At 37.6% G+C, this 20,362-nt stretch overlaps 1 protein-coding gene and 1 pseudogene across 1 annotated transcript in view; one reads left to right on the forward strand and one right to left on the reverse strand.

Annotated features, from left to right (window-relative positions):
* Positions 1-665: 665 nt before the first annotated feature.
* On the reverse strand, positions 666-1,401 carry LOC101037677 (uncharacterized; annotated as a pseudogene).
* Positions 1,402-2,196: 795 nt separating this feature from the next.
* Positions 2,197-20,362, forward strand: part of CPA3 (carboxypeptidase A3) — a 30,862-nt gene continuing 12,696 nt past the window's right edge. Inside the window, exons 1-8 of the mRNA XM_039480127.2 lie at positions 2,197-2,302; positions 2,402-2,477; positions 5,527-5,651; positions 14,059-14,161; positions 14,263-14,364; positions 16,597-16,698; positions 18,375-18,485; positions 19,375-19,465. Of these exons, the coding sequence (XP_039336061.1) occupies positions 2,235-2,302; positions 2,402-2,477; positions 5,527-5,651; positions 14,059-14,161; positions 14,263-14,364; positions 16,597-16,698; positions 18,375-18,485; positions 19,375-19,465 (778 nt within the window). The 5' untranslated portion in view covers positions 2,197-2,234. The remainder of the gene's footprint in view (positions 2,303-2,401; positions 2,478-5,526; positions 5,652-14,058; positions 14,162-14,262; positions 14,365-16,596; positions 16,699-18,374; positions 18,486-19,374; positions 19,466-20,362) is intronic.

Consider the following 20,362-nt stretch of genomic DNA (forward strand, 5'->3'; position numbering starts at 1 on the left):
GGAACCAGAAACTCCATGTGGCGAAATAAAAGTCCTGAGTTATATCACACACCCCTCAGATGGAGAGGGATGAAATTGCTGCTGTTGTGCATGTAACAGGGGTGTCTCTCCAACCACACTATTTTGATAAAACATAAGCATGACTCTGAGAAGTTTTATATACGATCAGCTATATGTTTGTGAATGTGAAGAGGCAGTTTTCAAAATGGAAACTCTAATAAGTTATCTGATTAGATAAATTCATCTACTCTTTTAGGTTACCTATGACTCTGAGTCAAGGTTTTATTCTCCCATAATTAACGAAGTTGTGTTCAAGACTAAAGATCTCTCAGAGACGGTTTTAAATGGTCTCTAGGTGGCTTTCATTAATTCAACTTTGAAAAGGTCCTTCCAGCCCCTTCTAGGGACACTGGGGTACCTTGCTAAACACTGACATCAGTACTGTCGCCCTCCTATCTTCTGGATCTGCCTTCAGGATCAGCGACGCCTTCTGGAAGCTGAGTGCATGCAGCTGCAGGGCCACGCTTTGGCCTGGTCTGCTGCGGCAGCGTGGCAGCTCTGGTGGAGCCTCTTCCCTGCCATTTGGTTCCCCTCTGCCAAGTAGCTGCAGGCTGCCCCTCAACTCTTCATTTGCCCTTTGTCACTTCTTGCAGAGTAAGTCTGGGTTAGAGGGTTTTTTGAAAATGGCCTTTGAAACCAAGGATACCAGAATGTGTGTGCTCTGTTGTGTTCTGTGATGAACGGGAAATGTAGGCTTCCAGCAAACCAACTCTCTTCTGAAACATGATAGACCTAAGCGGGACAGGAGTGGTTCAGTGCTGAGATGGACACTGTCACTCAGCCATGCTCCACCAGGGCCACCAGTGCATATTTTGCTGGTGGTCTTTGAGCACGAGAGACTCTGCTGTTCACCGATTCTCCATCCCAGTTGGTGACCTCCACGATGGTAGTGGCACCCCCACAGCCCCATCTTCAGCATATTCTGAAGCCTCAGAGTGGAAATTCCTGCTAAGGCTCTGTGTGGACACCTTTCTCCCATGGACTAAAGGGGATACTGTACTCTTAAGCTTTTGACCTCATGCCTTGTGTAGTAAAAAAGGATTTGGGGGTTGTTTTGTTTAGTTCTTGAGAGGGTTGCATTTTGTTTTTGCTTCCTTTTGTTTATGTTTTGGCCTTTCCTCTTTGTCTTTTCATGTAGATCAGATATTTGAAAGGGCAGAAGATGGTTAGAGGTGTAATGTGCAGTCTGTTTATACGTTATTTCGGGAAACTTACCTGGGATGGGAAAAGGACTTGAGGATTCACCAGGCCAGTGCTGGTACACTCACCCTCACCTTTTCCCCCTGGTTCAGTACCTACTGTTTCTCCTTTCAAGTATGTGATTGTACTAGCTCTTTCCATACGAAAGAATTCTCCTTAAGTAAAAAAAGTTTAAAAACCTGCTGCATATACAGCATCCAGGCTCTGAAGGCAGTGTCCAATTAATAAATATTATCAGCACTGATATTTTCTTGCTCTCAAGGAGTCCTCAAGTTAGCTTAGAAATAGGGGTCACCTCTTAGTACAGAGAGAAGAGAAGGGTGAAGAGTTAGGGTAGTGCTTGAGGTCTTTAGAGTTTGCTTCTTTACCAAGCGATAACCAAAGTGTTACCATTGTAAAATCTAAATGGTAAACACTTCAATGTTTGCCATAGTACTTACAGCATTTTTAGTACATTCCTAATATTTTGTAATTTAAATTTTTTTAATTTCACAACTTACAATTTAACTTCAAAAATATATTTTACATTATTACAAACCAGTCACCAAGGTTTTGTGGCCAGATATCCAAATTCATCTCAGTCTCCTAGTGCAAATTTTAAAACTGATTTCTTCCATCATTCAATTCAAGCAGAATAGTGGAGCAATATTTTAGAACAGACAGAACTGGTAAATCCCAGATCTGTGAACATATTTTCTCTGTTACCTTGGGCAAGTTATTTGCTAAAGTCATTTGCTTCCTGTCCTGTATCTGTAAAATGGATATTTCCTATTACAAAAGGTGAATCAGTAGCATGGGCTTAGTGGGTTAATGTTTTTTTCCCTCCTCAGCTGAAAAAAAAAAAAAAAATCTGTTATGGGGGAAGAAGGAGAACAGTTTGTGCAACAGAACCCTAAGAGGAAATTAGTTGCTCATCAAGATAAGGGTTGAGGCATAAAACTGCCAGAGGGTCTCAAGGCAGGCAAAGAACAACCATGAAGCTCATCCTGCCCATGAGTTTGATTGCAACCACTCTTGCAATTGCTCCTGTCCGCTTTGACAGGTAAATCGTACTTCTTGTGCTCCAGTCTCTGTGTGGGAAGAGAATTAAGGGTTGTTTCTTTACAGTTCACTTTTTTTTTTTTCATTTGCCTCTGTAAAGGGAGAAGGTGTTCCGCGTGAAGCCCCAGGATGAAAAACAAGCAGACATCATCAAGGACTTGGCGAAAACCAATGAGGTAAGCATTTAAAGGGATATTTTACCTTTTCTTACTGTTCTCTAAAAGATGCTTCTTATTTTACTGTTTATGCCCACGGGGCTACAAAAGACTATTAAACATCAAGGGGAAAGCAGGAGCTCTCTGGATAATTCAGCCAATGGCCAATACTTCACCTGTCTCAGTTTTGGTTTTGGTTTCCAAGACTACTGCTTTCATTTTTCCTCCCAAAAGCTTTCCAAACTCCAGCTTTTCCAAGGTAAAACTGTGAAATCAGGAGCTGTTCTTGGCTTCCTTATCAAGGCATCTTTCTCCCTCCTGCTGGTGCCCTTTTCCTCTCCCTTCTCCCCACTCCCACCCTCATCCCCTCTGGTGCCACAACTTCCGTTAGAAGACTAACTAAAAATGTCGAGGCACTGGCTAATAGAGATGGGACCCCTTTCCAAGAGCAGGTACATTTTTAAATAAGACTTTTAAAGTTAGATCAATCCTTTAAAACCCAACAGTCTGAAATAATTTTATCATGTATTCAGCTGCTCCTGAATACAAGGCACACTGTGCCAGCAGCTTACATATGTCATTTCAGATTCTCCAACAGCTTCTCAAGGTCAGGGTCATAATATAACTCATTTGAAACAGAAGAACTCAAGCGCAAAGACAACAAATTCAATGACCAAGATTACATATCAAATTTAAACCCAGAATTGGGTCTGCAGTTTATTCCAGTCATACACACTGTTATCTCTACATCAAATCAATCAAAGGCTCTGCCTATTCTAACTCCCAACTGCTTCTCAAATCCACACATTGCCCTCCATTCCACTGCCACTACCAAGTTCATGTGTGCTCTACCTCTTGCAAGGACCATTTCCATAGTCCCTTAACTAACAGTCAGGGTTCAAGTCTTGCCTCCCACAAAGCCAACTCTGCATTGCAACCTGATTGCTCACTCTAAAATTGCATTCCTCCATTTAAGGGTCATTACTGAGAGGCAGCCTCAGATGGAAAAAGCATCTTCTTCAAAGCCAAATGCTTACATTAAAATCCCAGCTCTACACTAGCTCCGTAGCCTTAGCCAAGTTACTCAACATTTCTGGGTCTCGATTCCCTCTTCTGTAAAATGGGGATAATAATCATACCTACTTCCTAGAGTCGCTACAAAAACTAAGTGAGCTTTGGATAGCACTCAGAAGAAAGCCTACCATATTAAGCATCATAGAACCGTTTTTTGTTTGTTGGTTTGTTTGTTTTTGTTTTTGTTTTGAGACAGTCTCACTCTGTTACCCAGGCTGGAGTGCAGTGGCAAGATCTCTATAGCCTCCGACTCCCAGGTTCAAGCCATTCACCTGCCTCAGCCTCCCTAGTAGCTGGGATTACAGATGCCCATCACCATGCCCAGCTAATTTTTGTGTTTTTAGTAAAGACAGGGTTTTGCCATGTGGTCAGCTAGTCCTCAAACTCCTGACCTCAAGTGATATGCCTGCCTTGGCCTCCCAAAGTGCTGGGATTACAGGCATGAGCCACCATGCCCAGCCAGAAGCATTTTCTACTGGTATTAGTATAGCATTCAAAGCCTTTTATGATCTGCCAAATTACTGACCTCTTCAATATCTTGCTCCTCCACCTTCTTCCTCGTCCTTCAAGCCCCATAAACACCGAAAACTCACCCATTATGCCCCTGTACAACTTTTCTCATAAGGAATGTGCTTCTCTGCCTTTTGACCTGGGTAAGTCCTACTTGTTTCTCAAGATCCAGCTCAGGCAGTATCTCCTACAGGAAATCTCTTCAATTCTCATTACCCAGTTTTGGCTGTTCCTTGTGTTCCTGAAACACCCGGTTCCTTCCTCTGGCATTGGTTAATGTGTTGGAAACATACATGGATGGCTCTGTGTTCCACACCAAACCTTTCACTTCCCATAAGTCCCTTACTGGTCTCTACGACTATGGCACCTAGCTCTGTGCCTCGTGCTTCATAAATGAAAGTTCACTGAGCTCTAAACTCTTGCTGCACATTACCCTGCTGGAACAGATGAATGTCTACTGTGATCAGATGACTCCGCCTAACTTGCCTTTGCATCACACTGCATCTCTCCTATGTCCAACTCATGCTGTAGCTTTTTGATCAAAATAAACAAACATTGGTTGGTTCATAGCAGCCTCGTATTGTCACATAACTGATTGACCTAGAGGGAGAGGGGGATTTGACTAAGAAAGAGCCAGGCAAACCTGGACACATGCACAAGTGAGGGTGGAAACTGAGGTTTTACTTCACATTTCCCAGGCTGGGGTCTTGGACTTCATTTAGTTTCACGGTTGAGTACGATTTTGAAGAACCACAAGAACTGGAATCTTTTCAAACTTATTTTGATCTGAATGCTATACTTTTGAGCTCATATACCAAATTTTGAAATTGTCAGCTAGAGGAAGAGAAAGGGGGGCGGGGTGGAATCTGCACCTGTTGAATGTCTTCATGCCCCAGACCACGGACCTATTTCACAATCTTCCCAACACTTTCCAGTGGACTCTCATGTGCCCCATTATTTTAGGAGAGAGGACTAAAAGTTAAAAAGTCTTTGTAACTTGCCCAAGAACATATTGTTAGAAAGATGACATTGCTGGGAGACTATGCCAACTGTTGGATATAAGACTTTCAGGATTTCCAGAGTTTGTAGGGACATCAGGTTTTGAAGACTAACTAACCAGATATTTAATCTAAATTTCCAATTAAAGCCAGGTTCTGTGGCTAGATGAATTGTGATCCTATTCACCCCCAAAACTGTGGGGGGAAAAATTAACCAAAAGAGCTGACCATTCTTTTTGCCTTGATAGACTTGATGTCCTAAAAATAAATAAATAAATAAATAAATAAAGTGATCAGGCACTGGGAAGGTTTCTTTCTTCCTCCCTAATATTCAACAGTTCTTAAATATATTTGCAAAAATTCCATAAACATTAAAAGAAGGGTCATGCTGAGCCCCAAATTTCTTTCATGGTATCTGAGACATGATTACTTCTTAATATGTGTTGGGTAAGCAAATACTCTTACTAACATTGTACTTATCTCCGCAGCTTGACTTCTGGTATCCAAGTGCCACCCACTATGTAGCTGTTAATATGACAGTGGATTTCCGAGTTAGTGAGAAGGAATCCCAAGCCATCCAGTCTGCCTTGGACCAAAATAATATGCACTATGAGTAAGTCCTTTGCAAATATTGAAATTTGTTGGATATTTAGTTTTGGGAGCCCAGAAATAGGGGAAACTATTACAATAGAACTATTTTTAATTGGGCCCCCCAAAATGAAAGCTCTCTCTGAAAGATACAGATCACAGTTACTTCCAAACACATTACCGCATTATCAAAGCTGGTTTATGGAGGTGTTAGGATCAAACTTGGCAGCTCAACTTCCATCTTACATTTGCTTTTATCTATAAGCATAGCAATTACCTATTCCACCATCTCCAAAATCAGCGCCTCATAAGCACAGAGCCCACATGAGCAGGCACAAATGGTTTAGCCACACCTCATCACTGCTGACAGGTAACCAGCCCAGAGCTCATGAGCTACTGGTACTGGCCTCCTTTGATGTATTTGAATTTTCCTGGCACATAAAGGAAATAAAAACAAACAAACAAACAAACAAAAAGAACAAGTACTTGGTATGTCAGAGATGCAGCAATTTAAAATATATAATAAATAAATAAATATGAAAAATTCTTGCTCAGAGAAAGCACAAGCAAAGCAGTATAATAAGGTTTAAATCAAAGGAAAAAGAATCTCAAATAGATAAAGATGCAGAAATTAGTCATTCTGGCCCCACAGAGAAATAAGAGAAAATTTGAATATATCAGGCACCAACCATGGGCCATGCACAGTCTGAGCCCTGGGCAGTGAGTGAGAAGGGAGTCCAGCAATGAACATCATAAATCAATGCGTAATTTAGAAAATAAAATGTGTTTTTATACTTTCAAACCTCTCATAGTTTGAGGTACTGAGGAGTCCAATTTTAACTTCTCAAGGCCATGTCATGCCAGGATTCCCCTTTATTGAGACCCTCATTGTCAAAACACTGCTAAACAGTAATTCCTTTTTTTTTTTAACTTACCATTTTATACCTCCATTACCTAATTTGGTGGTTTAACTCAAAAGGTCTTCTGGCTGAGGTAAAGAAAAATCCTACTGATGTCAGTAATGTTACGTTGCAGTCAGGAGTTACTATGACTTGATTGTATTTATGATATTGCAATAATATTTCAAATAAATATAAACTCAATTGAACTTTAAAAATCACATGTGTAAGACAAGTAAGCAAAAGCATTCTTATTCATGGCTTTAAAGGCAGCATTCTATTATTTGTGATGGTTACTGATCACTGTTTTTTGGTTTTGTCACTGTTTCAAGAAGGTTGTGGTATAAATATAAAAGTTAACAAATTGAAAATATATAATTCAAAATTAATTGATACCAGCTTTTAATCCTTTTAAATGAATATGCCGATATGGGTTTGCCGTGTTTTTATAAATTGCATCATTAAAATTAGACACATTAAAATATAACTACAAGATTGCAGGAATTTGTATTATATTATCTGCTTACATTAAGGTTCAGATAACGTCTTGACTCTTCATCTAAAAGAAATCAACCTTCTATCTTAAATAACCCCTGGTGACTGTGCCTCTTGATTCACTTTATTGTCAGCTTTCTAGTAGATGTGCCTAAGTTATTACACTCTTCACTTTACTTCAGTAATATGGACCTGGTCGGGATTCCTATGATAAACTAATTCTTACAAAGCATTCAGCCCAAGCTAAAATAAAGTAGTGATGTGGCCAAGTTTTATATAATGTGGCTTGAACAGTAAGGTAAAAAATTAGGTATTACGTTTTCCTTAACAGCCCTGTAATGCAGTTACAATGTAGAAAATCTATCTAGAAAAGCTCGTTGCTTGGCATGAGCATGGATAGTGGTGTAAATCACTGTAAGACACCTAGGCAGGCAGCTAGCATCCTTTCAATTTATGAAATGGTTCACATTAGTCTTTTTTCTTCTGTGGCCCTCTAGGCCTCTCCTAGCCTGAAGTGATTCTGATTCAACTAGAGGTCTAAATCCAGAGTCTCAAATTAGTGTGTTTTTCACTTTGTCTTATGACAAAGGAGTTCCTTGCTATTACGTCAAGAACCAAAGTGTTAAATGGCCTATAAAAATTGCTTTCATCAAATTAAGACATGAATTCTAGAAAGTAACCCAAATCAGCAACAGTTATGGGAAAACCATATAATTAGTTACCTTCCTCAGAAATATAAATATATAAAGTGATATGTGCAGACAAAAACTATTTAAGATCTTGTCTCCAAGTACTAATTATACACATAATTTTATTTGCATATTAATTATATGTGTTACTTGGTGTCAGTCAGTAACAGAAAAGAGTTCTAAGAACAGAAACATCTGGTCAGACACAGGCATCAGACTGAATTAAACCATATTAAGAGGCTGGTTTGACACAATGATTTACTTAGACACCCTTCGTTAGACAGTGCATATCAAGCACTATTTAGTTTAAAACATCTGTGTGATGTTTTTAATTTTTAGAAAATTAAATTCCTAAGCCAGATTTTATTTTAAAGTAACATATTTGTTTCCTTTTTTATTTACAAAATCATAAAAGGCCAAATTCAAAACAACATGAATAAACAAACAACATGAATATACTAACAAACCCAAACAGACTGGCGAACAAATACCAAAGGGAAAGCACATCCATTCGACTGAGCTTCTGGGGCAGACACTGTACTTGGATTCAGCAGTTAAAAACCCTAGTGTTTTTAACATTGTTCACATTTTAGATTATCAGTTTTTAACATTGTCTCTTCTTTGATCAAAAGTTAAAATTAGAAAATAAAGAGTTGTTAATGAAAGATAGCTCAGAAAACAATTATTAATATAATAATAAATCTCAAATGGTACAATTAAGTAAAATCTTATTAGGATCCATATAAGATTATGTGAGAAATGCAAAAGAGATATATGTCAAACTGACACAGTGATAATCAACACCTCATTATTAATGCCTAACTGCCTAATAATAATGTTTGGTCAGATACAAATTCATATTCCATGAATATACAGAGTCCTAGCAAGTGTTTTAATCAAATAAATCATTCTAATGTGTCATTTCATTCATTTTTTTCTTCTGTTTCACATTTTTACTATTACTTACCTAAGAGTATAACATGCACGTTATACTATAACATGCTACATGCTACAACATGCTACAAATGAAGTTACAATTGGTCATGTGACAAATAGGAGTGTGGATAGTAGGAAAGTGAGTTCTGAAGCAAAGCTGTCTGCATCCAGTCCCATTCAAGCTATGCATTAGGTATTTCACACTGGCAATTTATTTAACTTTGCTTTACATCATATCTCATCTATAAAATGGGAATAATAATGGAACCGATTTCATAGGGGTTTCATGAATATTGACTGGGACCATAAAGTTGCTCTTTGCCTGGTCCTTTACGAATGCACATACACATGTGTGTGAGCACACGTGCGCACACACACACACACACACACACACTGCAATAGGGAATAACTAGAAGCTTATCACCAGATACTCCATTTTTCTAGCAGTAGTATTGCTCAAACATTGGGAAATCCCGGCCAGTAAGTGTAAAGTCTGATGTGTGGTAACCAAATTAGGGAGTTACCAGGAGGATATTGAATCTTATGGAAACCTTAAACCATGCTTTTTGAATACTCCCATATCCTGGTGTAATGTGGGCATCAGGAGAATCCAGTCCCATTTATAAGACAAGCTAACAGTGACTCTGCCTTCCTGAAACATCTTTCCCCAGTGCATGCATGCACACACACATGCACACACACACATACACACACACACACACACACACACACACACACACACACACACACACACCCCAGAGCCTATGACAGTCACATACATTGGTCTACAGTCCTACTTTGTTGCTTTCTAAAAGCAGCAAAGGATGGGACCCTTGAAACTGTCAAAGTAGAATTTATCTCATCTCTTCTCTGAACCTCTTACTCCCTGAACTGGGGAGACAGACTTCAAAGAGAGTTGGTTGATTGGGCCAACCCTACACAAGCCTCTGAAGAGTAAGGAGAGTACAGCCCTAATGGCAATACCCAGGATTTTACTCTAGTGACGAAGGCTTTGTTGTACAATGGCTCACAGCTAGGATGCTGACATCAGACCCTCTAGGTTCAAATCCCAACTTCCGCATTTTAACAGTTGTGTCAATTTTGGAAATTGACCATACCTTCATAAAAACAAAGAGTGATAATGGTACCCAATTAATCACGTTGAGTGATAAAATGTAAATACAGTAATGAGAAAAGTGCCTGGCTCATAAGAAAGGTTCAGTAAACATTAACCATTTGTCTTATTCAACCACCAGTGATAATTATTTATCCTTTCACCTAAATTTAGAAATTTTCTTAAACAAATTAGGCAAATTTTGGAGCACTAAATAATATTTGAGAAAAAGTAATTTTGTTTCATCTGTTTATGCCTGCTGCTGGTTAGTGGAAGGGCTCGTGAAAATAACATCTGGTCCCAGTTCTTAATTTCCAGCCTTAGGCTTAATTTCTAGCCCCTATCAGCAACAATCTGGCACCGTTCTGATGTTCTGATGCAGCTGCATCATTTGTGGAAAAGTTGTACTTCAACTCACACTAATTTTTTTTCTGCTGTTATCACAAGAGTTAAATTGACATGTGTAAGCCTAAAAATATTCTTAGATACAAGCTTCCTGTGACTAATTAATACTGCCTTATGTTACAAATCAACCTCTGGAACCATAAAATTTCTCTTCTGCCTGGTTCCTCTACTTCTATTAATGCAGGTGGAGCAAAAGCCATGTGCCCTCTCTAGAGCTTAAAGCGATTAATTATGCCCGTAATGACCACCCAAAATGTAATTTCAAACCTTCTCCAGCTTTGTGTGAGTTTCAGTGCAACACTCTCCACCTGATTCCAAAATTGCTGTCACAAGTTCATTTTCTCAGAAATCCTAGATTCATCATAAGTCAAAAGCAAAGCATACAGTGAGTTAGATATAATGTGCATAATGATGTGCTTGTCAGTGCTGCTATTAGGAATCAATATTCATGAGCAGCAATTGGTCTCATGTGCTAAATAAACTCTAATTAGGGGAATACAGTGTTTGTGTCCCACATCAAAACTCAGATCAGTCAGTCAATCAGCAAGGAGAAACCAACAAGTAGAGTGGAGCTCAGCAGTGTCCGTGTTATAGCTCGTTATTATAAGAAACTGAAGAAATCAGAGTCAAGCATCTACATAGCATCAAAGCCTGCTTTAAAAATGTTATGTCTATAAAATGATTGTCGATTTTGTGACCAACTTCACTACTATTCTGAATTTCATTGGGAACCTGAGGCCACCAAGAACTTAGGTTTTACTTCATTTCATTCTCAACACAAGCACGGTCACCACAATTGTAAAAGTTGGAAAACTGAGGTTCAGAGGGTAACTAAACTGCCCAAGATTGTATTTAGCATTATGTAGCCGAACTGGGCTTGGAACCCAAGAAGGTCTGAACACAGGTCACTCACTGCTTCCTTATTTGATAAGATTTATGGTGATGGAAAGAGTACATGTTATTGTCCCAAAGATTAGAATGAATATTTAAAAAACAGACATCTTCCTGCATACAGGACTCAATGCTAACAGCAGAAAAATACATGTGCATTTCATTACCAAAAGGTGGGTAATGCCTTTTTTTATATGGAGTCAATGAGAAATGAGATAAGCCAAAATAGAAAATTGTTTGGATAAGTACAACTTCAAGAAATCCCTTCTAATATTTTTATTAAAACATTTTCATTCTAAACAATACTTTTCTGCCCTGCAAAATAGAGTATATTGAATATGGTTTACGTTTGGGTAAAGGATTGTCATTATCGATATAAATTTTCATACTGTGCTATGATGAGACCACTGACCCATGTTTCCTAAGTCCTTCTGTCTAGGGAGTTATTTTACTTTTCTTTTTTTTTTTTTCTTTTTGTGTCAGCTATCACCTATTGATAACAGTGTGCTCACTGCTTGCTTTCAGCAAGTCATTTTCCCTACATTCAATATATTGCTTCTAGATTAAACAAGATTTTTAGAACAGTATGTAAAATAAGACAAGGCTTTTTATGAGGGTGTTTTTAAATCTCCTACAGCTGTAAAATAATATTTAACATATTAAGGAATCTAATAATAGGTTTTAATGCAACCATACATCAATGGACAATAATTTGATAATATAAATTGATACTGCCATATTAATCTCAAAGTGACATTCAACATCATTCTTAACAGTAAAAGGTAAGTTTTCCTGTAAAAGGCAGACAAAAAAGATTGCCCTCTATGACTACTGTTATTTATCATAGTTCAGAGAGTTTGGCCAAGGCAAAGCAAGAAAAAAAAGAAATAGTTATTGAGAAAATTAGAAAGTATAGATATTGGCAGAAGAAATAATACAGAAAATACCCTAAAGACATAACTAAAATTCTTTAAAGTAAAAATATATTTTTAATCTAATAAAATAGCTAAGTGTAATCAAAGTAATTGGTTTTTTAACATATGAATACTGTCATAACCAATTCAAAAAAGTAGTGAGAAAAAAAACCACTTACAAAACTGGTAAAAACTATATATATAAATAGCTAATCAAAATGTATAAAATTTTACTGAAGAATCAAAAAGATACAACTATATTATGATTCATTATTTATAAAATTCTTATATTAATCATAATTTAATATGTCTATCAAAATCCAATTTTTTCTGATGATTCTAGTAATTCCTAAAATGATTCTGATATGACTTTTTTTTTGAGACAGAGTCTCTCTCTGTTGCCCAGGCTGGAGTTCAGTGGCATAATCTCAGCTCACTGCAGCCTCCACCTCCTGGGTTCAAGCAATTCTCAGGCATCAGCCACTTGAGTAGCTGCGACTAGAGGTGCCTGCTACCACACCTGACTAACTTTTGTAATTTTAGTAAAGAAAGAGTTTCACCACGTTGCCCAGGCTGGTCTCAAACTCCTGGCCTCATGTGATCCTCCTGCCTCTGCCTCCCAAAGTGCTGGGATTACAGGTGTGGACCACCATACCCCACTAAGACATTTATTTAAAATAGGTGAAATTCAAAATTTTTGGGAAAAAAAATAAGGTACATTATCCAGTATTAATTTTTACTGTAATTAAATATGATTTGGTTTCTATTAAGGCCTAAGAAAACAGATTAATGAAGCAAATAAAAAATTTCCAAACAGACAAAATAAATAAAATACTTGCATATATGATGAAGATGACAATTTAAAAACAAATAAATCTTGAAATGAGGCAGTTTGTATTCAAATTCCCAACTCCACCATATATAAACTGTGAGTATCTAAACCTCTGAGCACTAACTTCCCCATCTATAAAATGGTAATACTGACAAGGTTAGTTAAATACTGTATGTAAAGTTGTACCTGGCCTGTATTAAAAATATGGATATCTGAATCCAAATGGAAACGTCAGGTAGGCAGCTGTACGTGTAAGCCCAGAGTTCAGGGGAGAGGCCAGACCTGAGGACTCAAGTGTGAGTGACCATCAGGTGACCATTACAGCCATAAGACTCTATAAAATGATGACATGAGATGGCTCAGAAAGAGATAAAAATAGGAGATGATGAGGTGTAAGCTTCTTGACCGCCAACATTAGTCTCCCAGTGATTTTCTCCCATCTCTTATTTTACCCCCTCCAAATCATCTTAGCCATTTTCTAGATCCATAACTATGGACAAGTTATTTCAACACTTTGTACCTCATTATTCTCACCTGTAAGATAAGCATAATAATCTCATGTGAAGATTAAATTAATAATGTACATAAGGAGGTCAGAGCAATGCCTGGCACAGGTTAAGTGCTAAGTACCTGCTTACTATTATTATTATTACTATTATTATTATTCAAGTTTCTCCCAGATCTCAAGGTGTGAAATTATAAGGTATGGTCTGTAGATGTGTGCATGAAAGTATCCTTTGTTGCCTGTGTTAATGTGGATGTAGATGTAGGTGTGTTTTGGAGAAGCAACATGCATATTTTTAAATATTCTAGTAGCCACATTAAAAAAGTAAAAAGCAACAGGTAAAATTAACAATACATTTTATTAAACCCAATATATTCGAAATATCATTTCTACACAGTAATATAAAACTTATTGGTGAGATAATATATGTGACTTTACTACCATCTTCAAAATCTGGTATATATTTTACACATACAGCAATCTACTCTTGGACAAGCCCCACTTCACGTGTTCTGTAGGCACTTGGGGCTAGAAACTGTCACACTGGACAGCACAGCTGTAGATAAATGGGGAGACCAGAAGCTAGACACATGACATGTCTAAAGGAGATGGCTAGAGGAGAATAATGAAGAAACATAGCAAACTTGATTAAAGATACCACAGAAGGAAGAGAAATTTTCTGCAAATGAAAGATAACTGTGTTTTCCTTTCTCATGATAAAACGCATATTTTATCATTCCCCTGTCAAACAGAATCTTGATTCATGATCTACAAGACGAAATTGAGAAACAGTTTGATGTTAAAGAAGATATCCCAGGCAGGCACAGCTATGCAAAATACAATAACTGGGAAAAGGTACAGTATAAAATACCTCAACCTATTTTTAACATTATCCTTAATATTTGTTGTCTTTTTTTCTTTTATTCTAATTTCTCAAAATTGGTTTTGCTCTTAAGATTGTGGCTTGGACTGAAAAGATGATGGATAAGCATCCCGAAATGGTGTCTCGTATTAAAATTGGATCTACTGTTGAAAACAATCCACTATATGTTCTAAAGGTAAAAATAATTCGAGAACCACTAATTCTTATTATTGTTGAAAAACATGAATTTGAAAGTTACTTTGTAACACAACTGAGCTAATTTTGAGACAAAACATATTAACTCTGAAAGAATATTTAAGCTCTGGACATCCATTCAAGAATAGAAGTGACAGGTGGTTTTGGTGGAACCAAGAAAGTGTCTAGATAAACATTTGTCAGAGATTTCACAGTGGACAAACTGAAACAAGTATTTTATCCCACAGCTTTATTACAAGTCTGTCATGTCTGTAGTATAAAAAAAAAAAAAAACCACCCTCATTCACCCCTTAAAATGCAGTGAAACTGATAAATGAATGTCATGAAGGGGATTTAAATATCATAGAGTCATAGGACTGTAGAACAGTGTGTTAGGCATTTCAACCCTGTATTGCTGGAGGGTTCCCTATAACACATCTAACAATTTCCATCCCATTGCTGCTTGATTTTTGCACCTCCAGAGATACTGCTCCTAAAGCAGCCACTTAACAATTGAGAAGCCTATCCACACCCCAAATCCCCATTCATTGTCTCCAACCACCCAAAGCAAATCTGCGCTCTCTTCAAAATGACGGCCATTCAAGTATCCAGTACTATTTCTCTTCCTCACTCTAACACTGTGGGTAACCCCCCATATAGGCACTGAGGAAGGAGAACTAAGCAGAATACTGGCACAATTAGTGCCTGAAGAATACCTCAGTTTATAGTGTTACTACTCAGTTATTTCCCTTTATATAATCCTCTCTATATAATCATATTTTAGTTCATAGAATGAGTTCCTAAAGAATATCTTACCACTCAGTTATTTCCATATATATATTTACATATATATATATATATATATATAACTATATTTTAGTTCATAATCGGAGGAATGCCTAGAGTAGACACGGTACACAGCATGAATTAAAGAATAAGCAGCTTATAGTCAGAGGAATGTCTGGAGCAGACACAGTGCAGACATGATTTAAGGGAAAAACAATTATACTAGGACAAAAATCCATGGCCCAGGTGGCAGCATTCAGTATTGTAAAGATACCCGCTGTGTGGCAGGCTTGTGGCAAGAGCCACCCCTCCTGATAAAAGAGTTGTAGGACCTTGCCTCCAGTTCTTGTGACAGGCTGCCCTCAGACCAGCAATCCCTTGAGCATCCGAGGGCTCAAAACCTCTCCGGATAATCACATCCTGGTCAGCTCTTGTTACTGTGCTAGCTCAAAAGCATCCTCCTATAGAACTCATTGGAAGCTGCCAGCAGGTGGCGGTAGACCCTGACAGCTCCGTCACTGCTGTGTGACTTAAGCATCCTCCTATAGATATTCTTAGAAGTAGCATGCCCATAGACAGAGGTATTGCAAACCGCACCCTCTTCACTGAGCACAGCCCACCTCCATGCCTCAGTGACCTAATGGTGGACCCCTTACTGCACACGGCCCACCTCCTTGCATCGATGACCTGATTGGGTTGGACCCCTTGCTGCGCACTGTCCACCTACTAGCCTTGGTAACCTAATGGAGGTGGACCCCTTGTTTTATTGCTCATGATCCTATCGCTATCCTTAAAGATGACTTCACTCATTATCCAACCCCCTAACCTACACCCAATAAATACAGATGCTTCTGGACATTCGGGGCCTCACCTGTCTCTGCTTATAGGTGGTGTGGCTCCCCGTGAGCCCAGCTGCACTTTGTATTTCTGTGTCCTGTCTCTTTATTTCTTGGATCTGTGCCTCGGCACAGCATAAGGGACATCCCACAACCCCGTGGGGCCCTTAGCCCTACATCTGGCACCCAGTGTGAGGCCCTTAGCCCTACACAACACAAGTTCTTCTCCACTCCAGGGTAAATATCCCCAGTTTACAAAACCTGAAAAAACAAAAGGAAATACAAAAATGACTTTATAATCTATATCTCAGAACACAGGATGTCAGCAATAAAATAAAAACACAGGACTACAAATTTTTTTAAAAGCCTACCAGCTGCCCTGACACTAGAAAAAAATTTTGAAAAATATGCATTGTAATAAATTACGAATTATATATAGACATTTAAGGATATGTCCCATGGTCCCTTCTGAGAACAATTTGTGCATACATGGTTCTCATTCAACAATAGATGGAGGAAATAATTGCTTTGAGAATATGAATGAGTTACTGGTCGACAAGGTATCAACGTATGAGTTCATGCAAAATAATATCTCATTTATTTTTAAATAGATTGGGAAAAAAAATGAAAGAAGAAAGGCTATTTTTATGGACTGTGGCATTCACGCACGAGAATGGGTGTCCCCAGCATTCTGCCAGTGGTTTGTCTATCAGGTAAGTGAGTCGGAAGACTCTCCTAGCTCTCCTTTGATTGTCAAGTCTCCAGCACTTCACCGATAGGCAACAACCTTTCCAAACATGCAGTTCCACTTGACTAGAAGAGCCCACATTTGGTGCTGTCAGAGAAGAAATGCTCTGAATTTTACTCATCATTACATTTTTATGAAATTGATACCTTCCCTTCAAACAATTCTTAAACTCAAGCTAAGAGTTTATGAAACTCAAACTTTTCTTCGGCTATAATATGAAAATTTTTCCTGTAGTCAAGTATGGAAAATCAGAAACCATCTTCATATGACAACATACAAATATAAATTTTCTTCAATGAAGTCAAAATATAGACCTTTAATTCCTGTTTAGATATTTCACTGCCAAACATGTACTTGGAATTTTCATGTTTCTAAGTTTCCTTTCTTCCTTTCTAAGAGAAAAATAACTCCCTTTTTTGTTTTTTGGGGTTTTTTTTTGGGGGGGTGGTTTTTCCTTTTTGAGACAGAGTCTCACTCTGTCACCCAGGCTGGAATGTAGTGGTACAATCTCGGCTCGCTGCAACCTCTGCCTCCTGGGTTCAAGCAATTCTACTGTCTCAGTCTTCCAAGTAGCTGGAAATACAGGCATGTGCCACCACCTCTGGCTAATTTTTATATATTTAGTAGAAATGGGGTTTTGCCATGTTGGCCAGGCTGGTCTCAAACTCCTGATGTCAAGTAATCCACCTGACTTGTCTTCCCAAAGTGCTGCAATTACAGGCATGAGCCACCACATCTGACCTATAAGTCACTTTTTTAAAAGTTAAATCTAATTTATATATTCAATATTCCTCTCACTCTATTGCCAGTGTATTTTGACTCCTACTATATTTTAATTTTCTCTGACAACTTTTGCACATTGCACACTGGTGAAATACGTATGGCAATGGTTTTCTGGGCAAAGATACTTTCTCTAGGAAAGAATCCACCAGGAAGTGACTTACCCCTATGGTTGTTTTTGCTCTCCCAATTGAGGACTGAGAGCTCCCTTTACTCAACATGTAAAGGAACGCACATCACAGGGCTACAGAAAAATCTCTTGTCTTCAATTCAGATTTACTTGGAAGGGACTTTCCAAGTGGTGAGAGAGATCTTAGGTAGCTACAGAAAGTGCGCGTTATTAGAGAAATTTCAGTCAGATGTGGGGGAAAGAAAGTTGATTGTTTAACCTCTGAATTCTTGGGTATTTTATTAATACAATTTTTTTTCTCTGATCCTTCTTGTAACTATTTCATAAATTCTCTCCAATATTTTCTTATTCCTGTGCTTGCAGACTCAATCTATATTTATGTAAAGGATGTGAGAGAATCTATTTAAAATAAGTTGTACTACAAATTTTCCATGTGGCTTCCAATCTTTCTATGAAACATCTCTCATGCTACATTTGGAATGCTACAAGTCTCCATAATTAAGTGCTTCTTTAAAGACTGTTCATTTTCATTAATGTCACTCGTCTAAATAAGTGAGATTTTTTTCCCCCTGTAATCTACATAGATTGTTTATTTTTGTTCATTTTAGGAAAAATACGTTTGAAAGCATATGATCTTGGAAAGTGAGTCAAGTTATTACTATTATAACTGCAGCTTTCCACATAATAGCTAAACTTCATACCAATATCTTAATTTTTTTATCCTCCTACAGGCAACCAAAACTTATGGGAGAAACAAAATTATGACCAAACTCTTAGACCGAATGAATTTTTACATTCTTCCTGTGTTCAATGTTGATGGATACATTTGGTCATGGACAAAGGTACTACTCTGTACTCTCTTGTTTGCATTTAGATATTATTTACTGCTTTAATACACATTGTTATGTATTCAGCTTAGGGTTTAGGTAACTAATTCTAATTCAGAAAAGTATATTTTTTAAAATCTCAGTTTTAAATTAAGTATGATTTCTTGATTGCATAGTATCCTTGAAATACAAAATGTTTGTTGCTGAAGCTGGTTGTGTAGAAAAATGAAATAAAGCAGTAATTGTAGAGGAAATGTATGATTGCATTATATGATATGGCATACCTTGCTAAGAATCAAGTCAATTAAAACCATTATGAACACCTTGATTTAAAAAAAAAAAATCTTGTCTTCAATTTTGAATAGAATTTGAGGTAGAATCATTGCATCAAAAAATTAATAAAAAATAAAAGAGAGATACAGATACCTATTCATCTTTTTACAGGATCTTTTATTGTCCTCCTGTTGCTAAGTAAAATTAATACTGAACTCTCAGACAGACACTATCACATCAAGTTATTTTCTACAAATAATGCTCCAACAGTCAAAATCTGACCTGCATTATATCTGAATCTACATAGGGTGAAAAAGCTATTTAAGTTATAATTTAAATTACAGTTAATTTCAGAATACCATCGGTCATCTTCTAATGCTGAGAAATAATCAACAGTGTTTAAAATTAACTGAATTATTTCATCAAGGCCTAAGGATGTAATATTAAAAATCATGATTCTGAAAATATTACAAATTATAAGAAAACAATATTTTTTTTTTATAATAAAGGGCCTCATGTTAACTAGATAGATTTCAAATAAAGTTGCAGACACCTGCAGAGAGAATTTGAAATGATCAAATTGAAAAATGCTAACTGATCTTGTGTAAACACTCATCATTCAATCCGGCAGAACCGCATGTGGAGAAAAAATCGTTCCAAGAACCAAAACTCCAAATGCATTGGTACTGACCTCAACAGGAATTTTAATGCTTCATGGAACTGTGAGTAGCAGACTTGCTATCAAGGAAAATTGCTATAAAGAATATTTAGTCTCCAGACTGGGTGTGGTGGCTCATGCCTGTAATCCCAGCACTTTGGGAGGCCGAGGCGGGCAGATCACAAGGCCAGGAGCTGAAGACCAGCCTGGCCTGACCAACATGGTGAAACTCCATCTCTACCAAAATACAAAAATTAGCTGGGCGTGGTGGCGCGTGTCTGTAATCCCACCTACTTGGGAGGCTGAGGCAGGAGAATTGCTTAAGCCAGGGAGTCAGAGGATGTAGTGAGTGAGATGCCACCATTGCACTCCAGCCTGGCAACAGAGCGGGACTGTTTTTTTGGTGCCCCAAAAAAAAAGAAAAAGAAAGAAAAGAATATTTAGGTTCCAAACTTAACTAAACACACCTACTTGTTTCAGTAAAAACAGTTATGCTTCAAGTGAGTGTTAACTTTTGTATCTATAACATGAAAGATAATCATCACTGCCGTTGAGGGATGTTTTGCTGTGTGGAAAGAAATGAGGAGAAAGGGACTATTATTTATCAAACCATCTCATACTTACTATATCTAGCTTGCTAAAAATTAAGCACAATCCAAATGTATAAAAATTCAGATAATCTGAATAAAGACCTCAGATTTCTCTGCTTCCTGATGTGAGAAATGTCAGTGGTTAAAAGCAACATGCAGGTAGTTTTTCAGATATTTAGTGAAAAGAGTCATCTGGAGCAAAGAAAGTGAAAAAGTTTAATGGAAATACATATTAAGCAGAGGACTGTTACATCAGAAGATGCTTTAGTTGCTATACAACTATGACTGTATCGCTGTAAACTGTTAAAGAGAAATTACCATTGCCCCAATTTATATATTTCTTCTGTGCCTAATTTTGTTGAAAACATCAC

This window comes from Saimiri boliviensis, chromosome 9, assembly GCF_048565385.1.
Source record: "Saimiri boliviensis isolate mSaiBol1 chromosome 9, mSaiBol1.pri, whole genome shotgun sequence".
NCBI lineage: Eukaryota > Metazoa > Chordata > Mammalia > Primates > Cebidae > Saimiri > Saimiri boliviensis.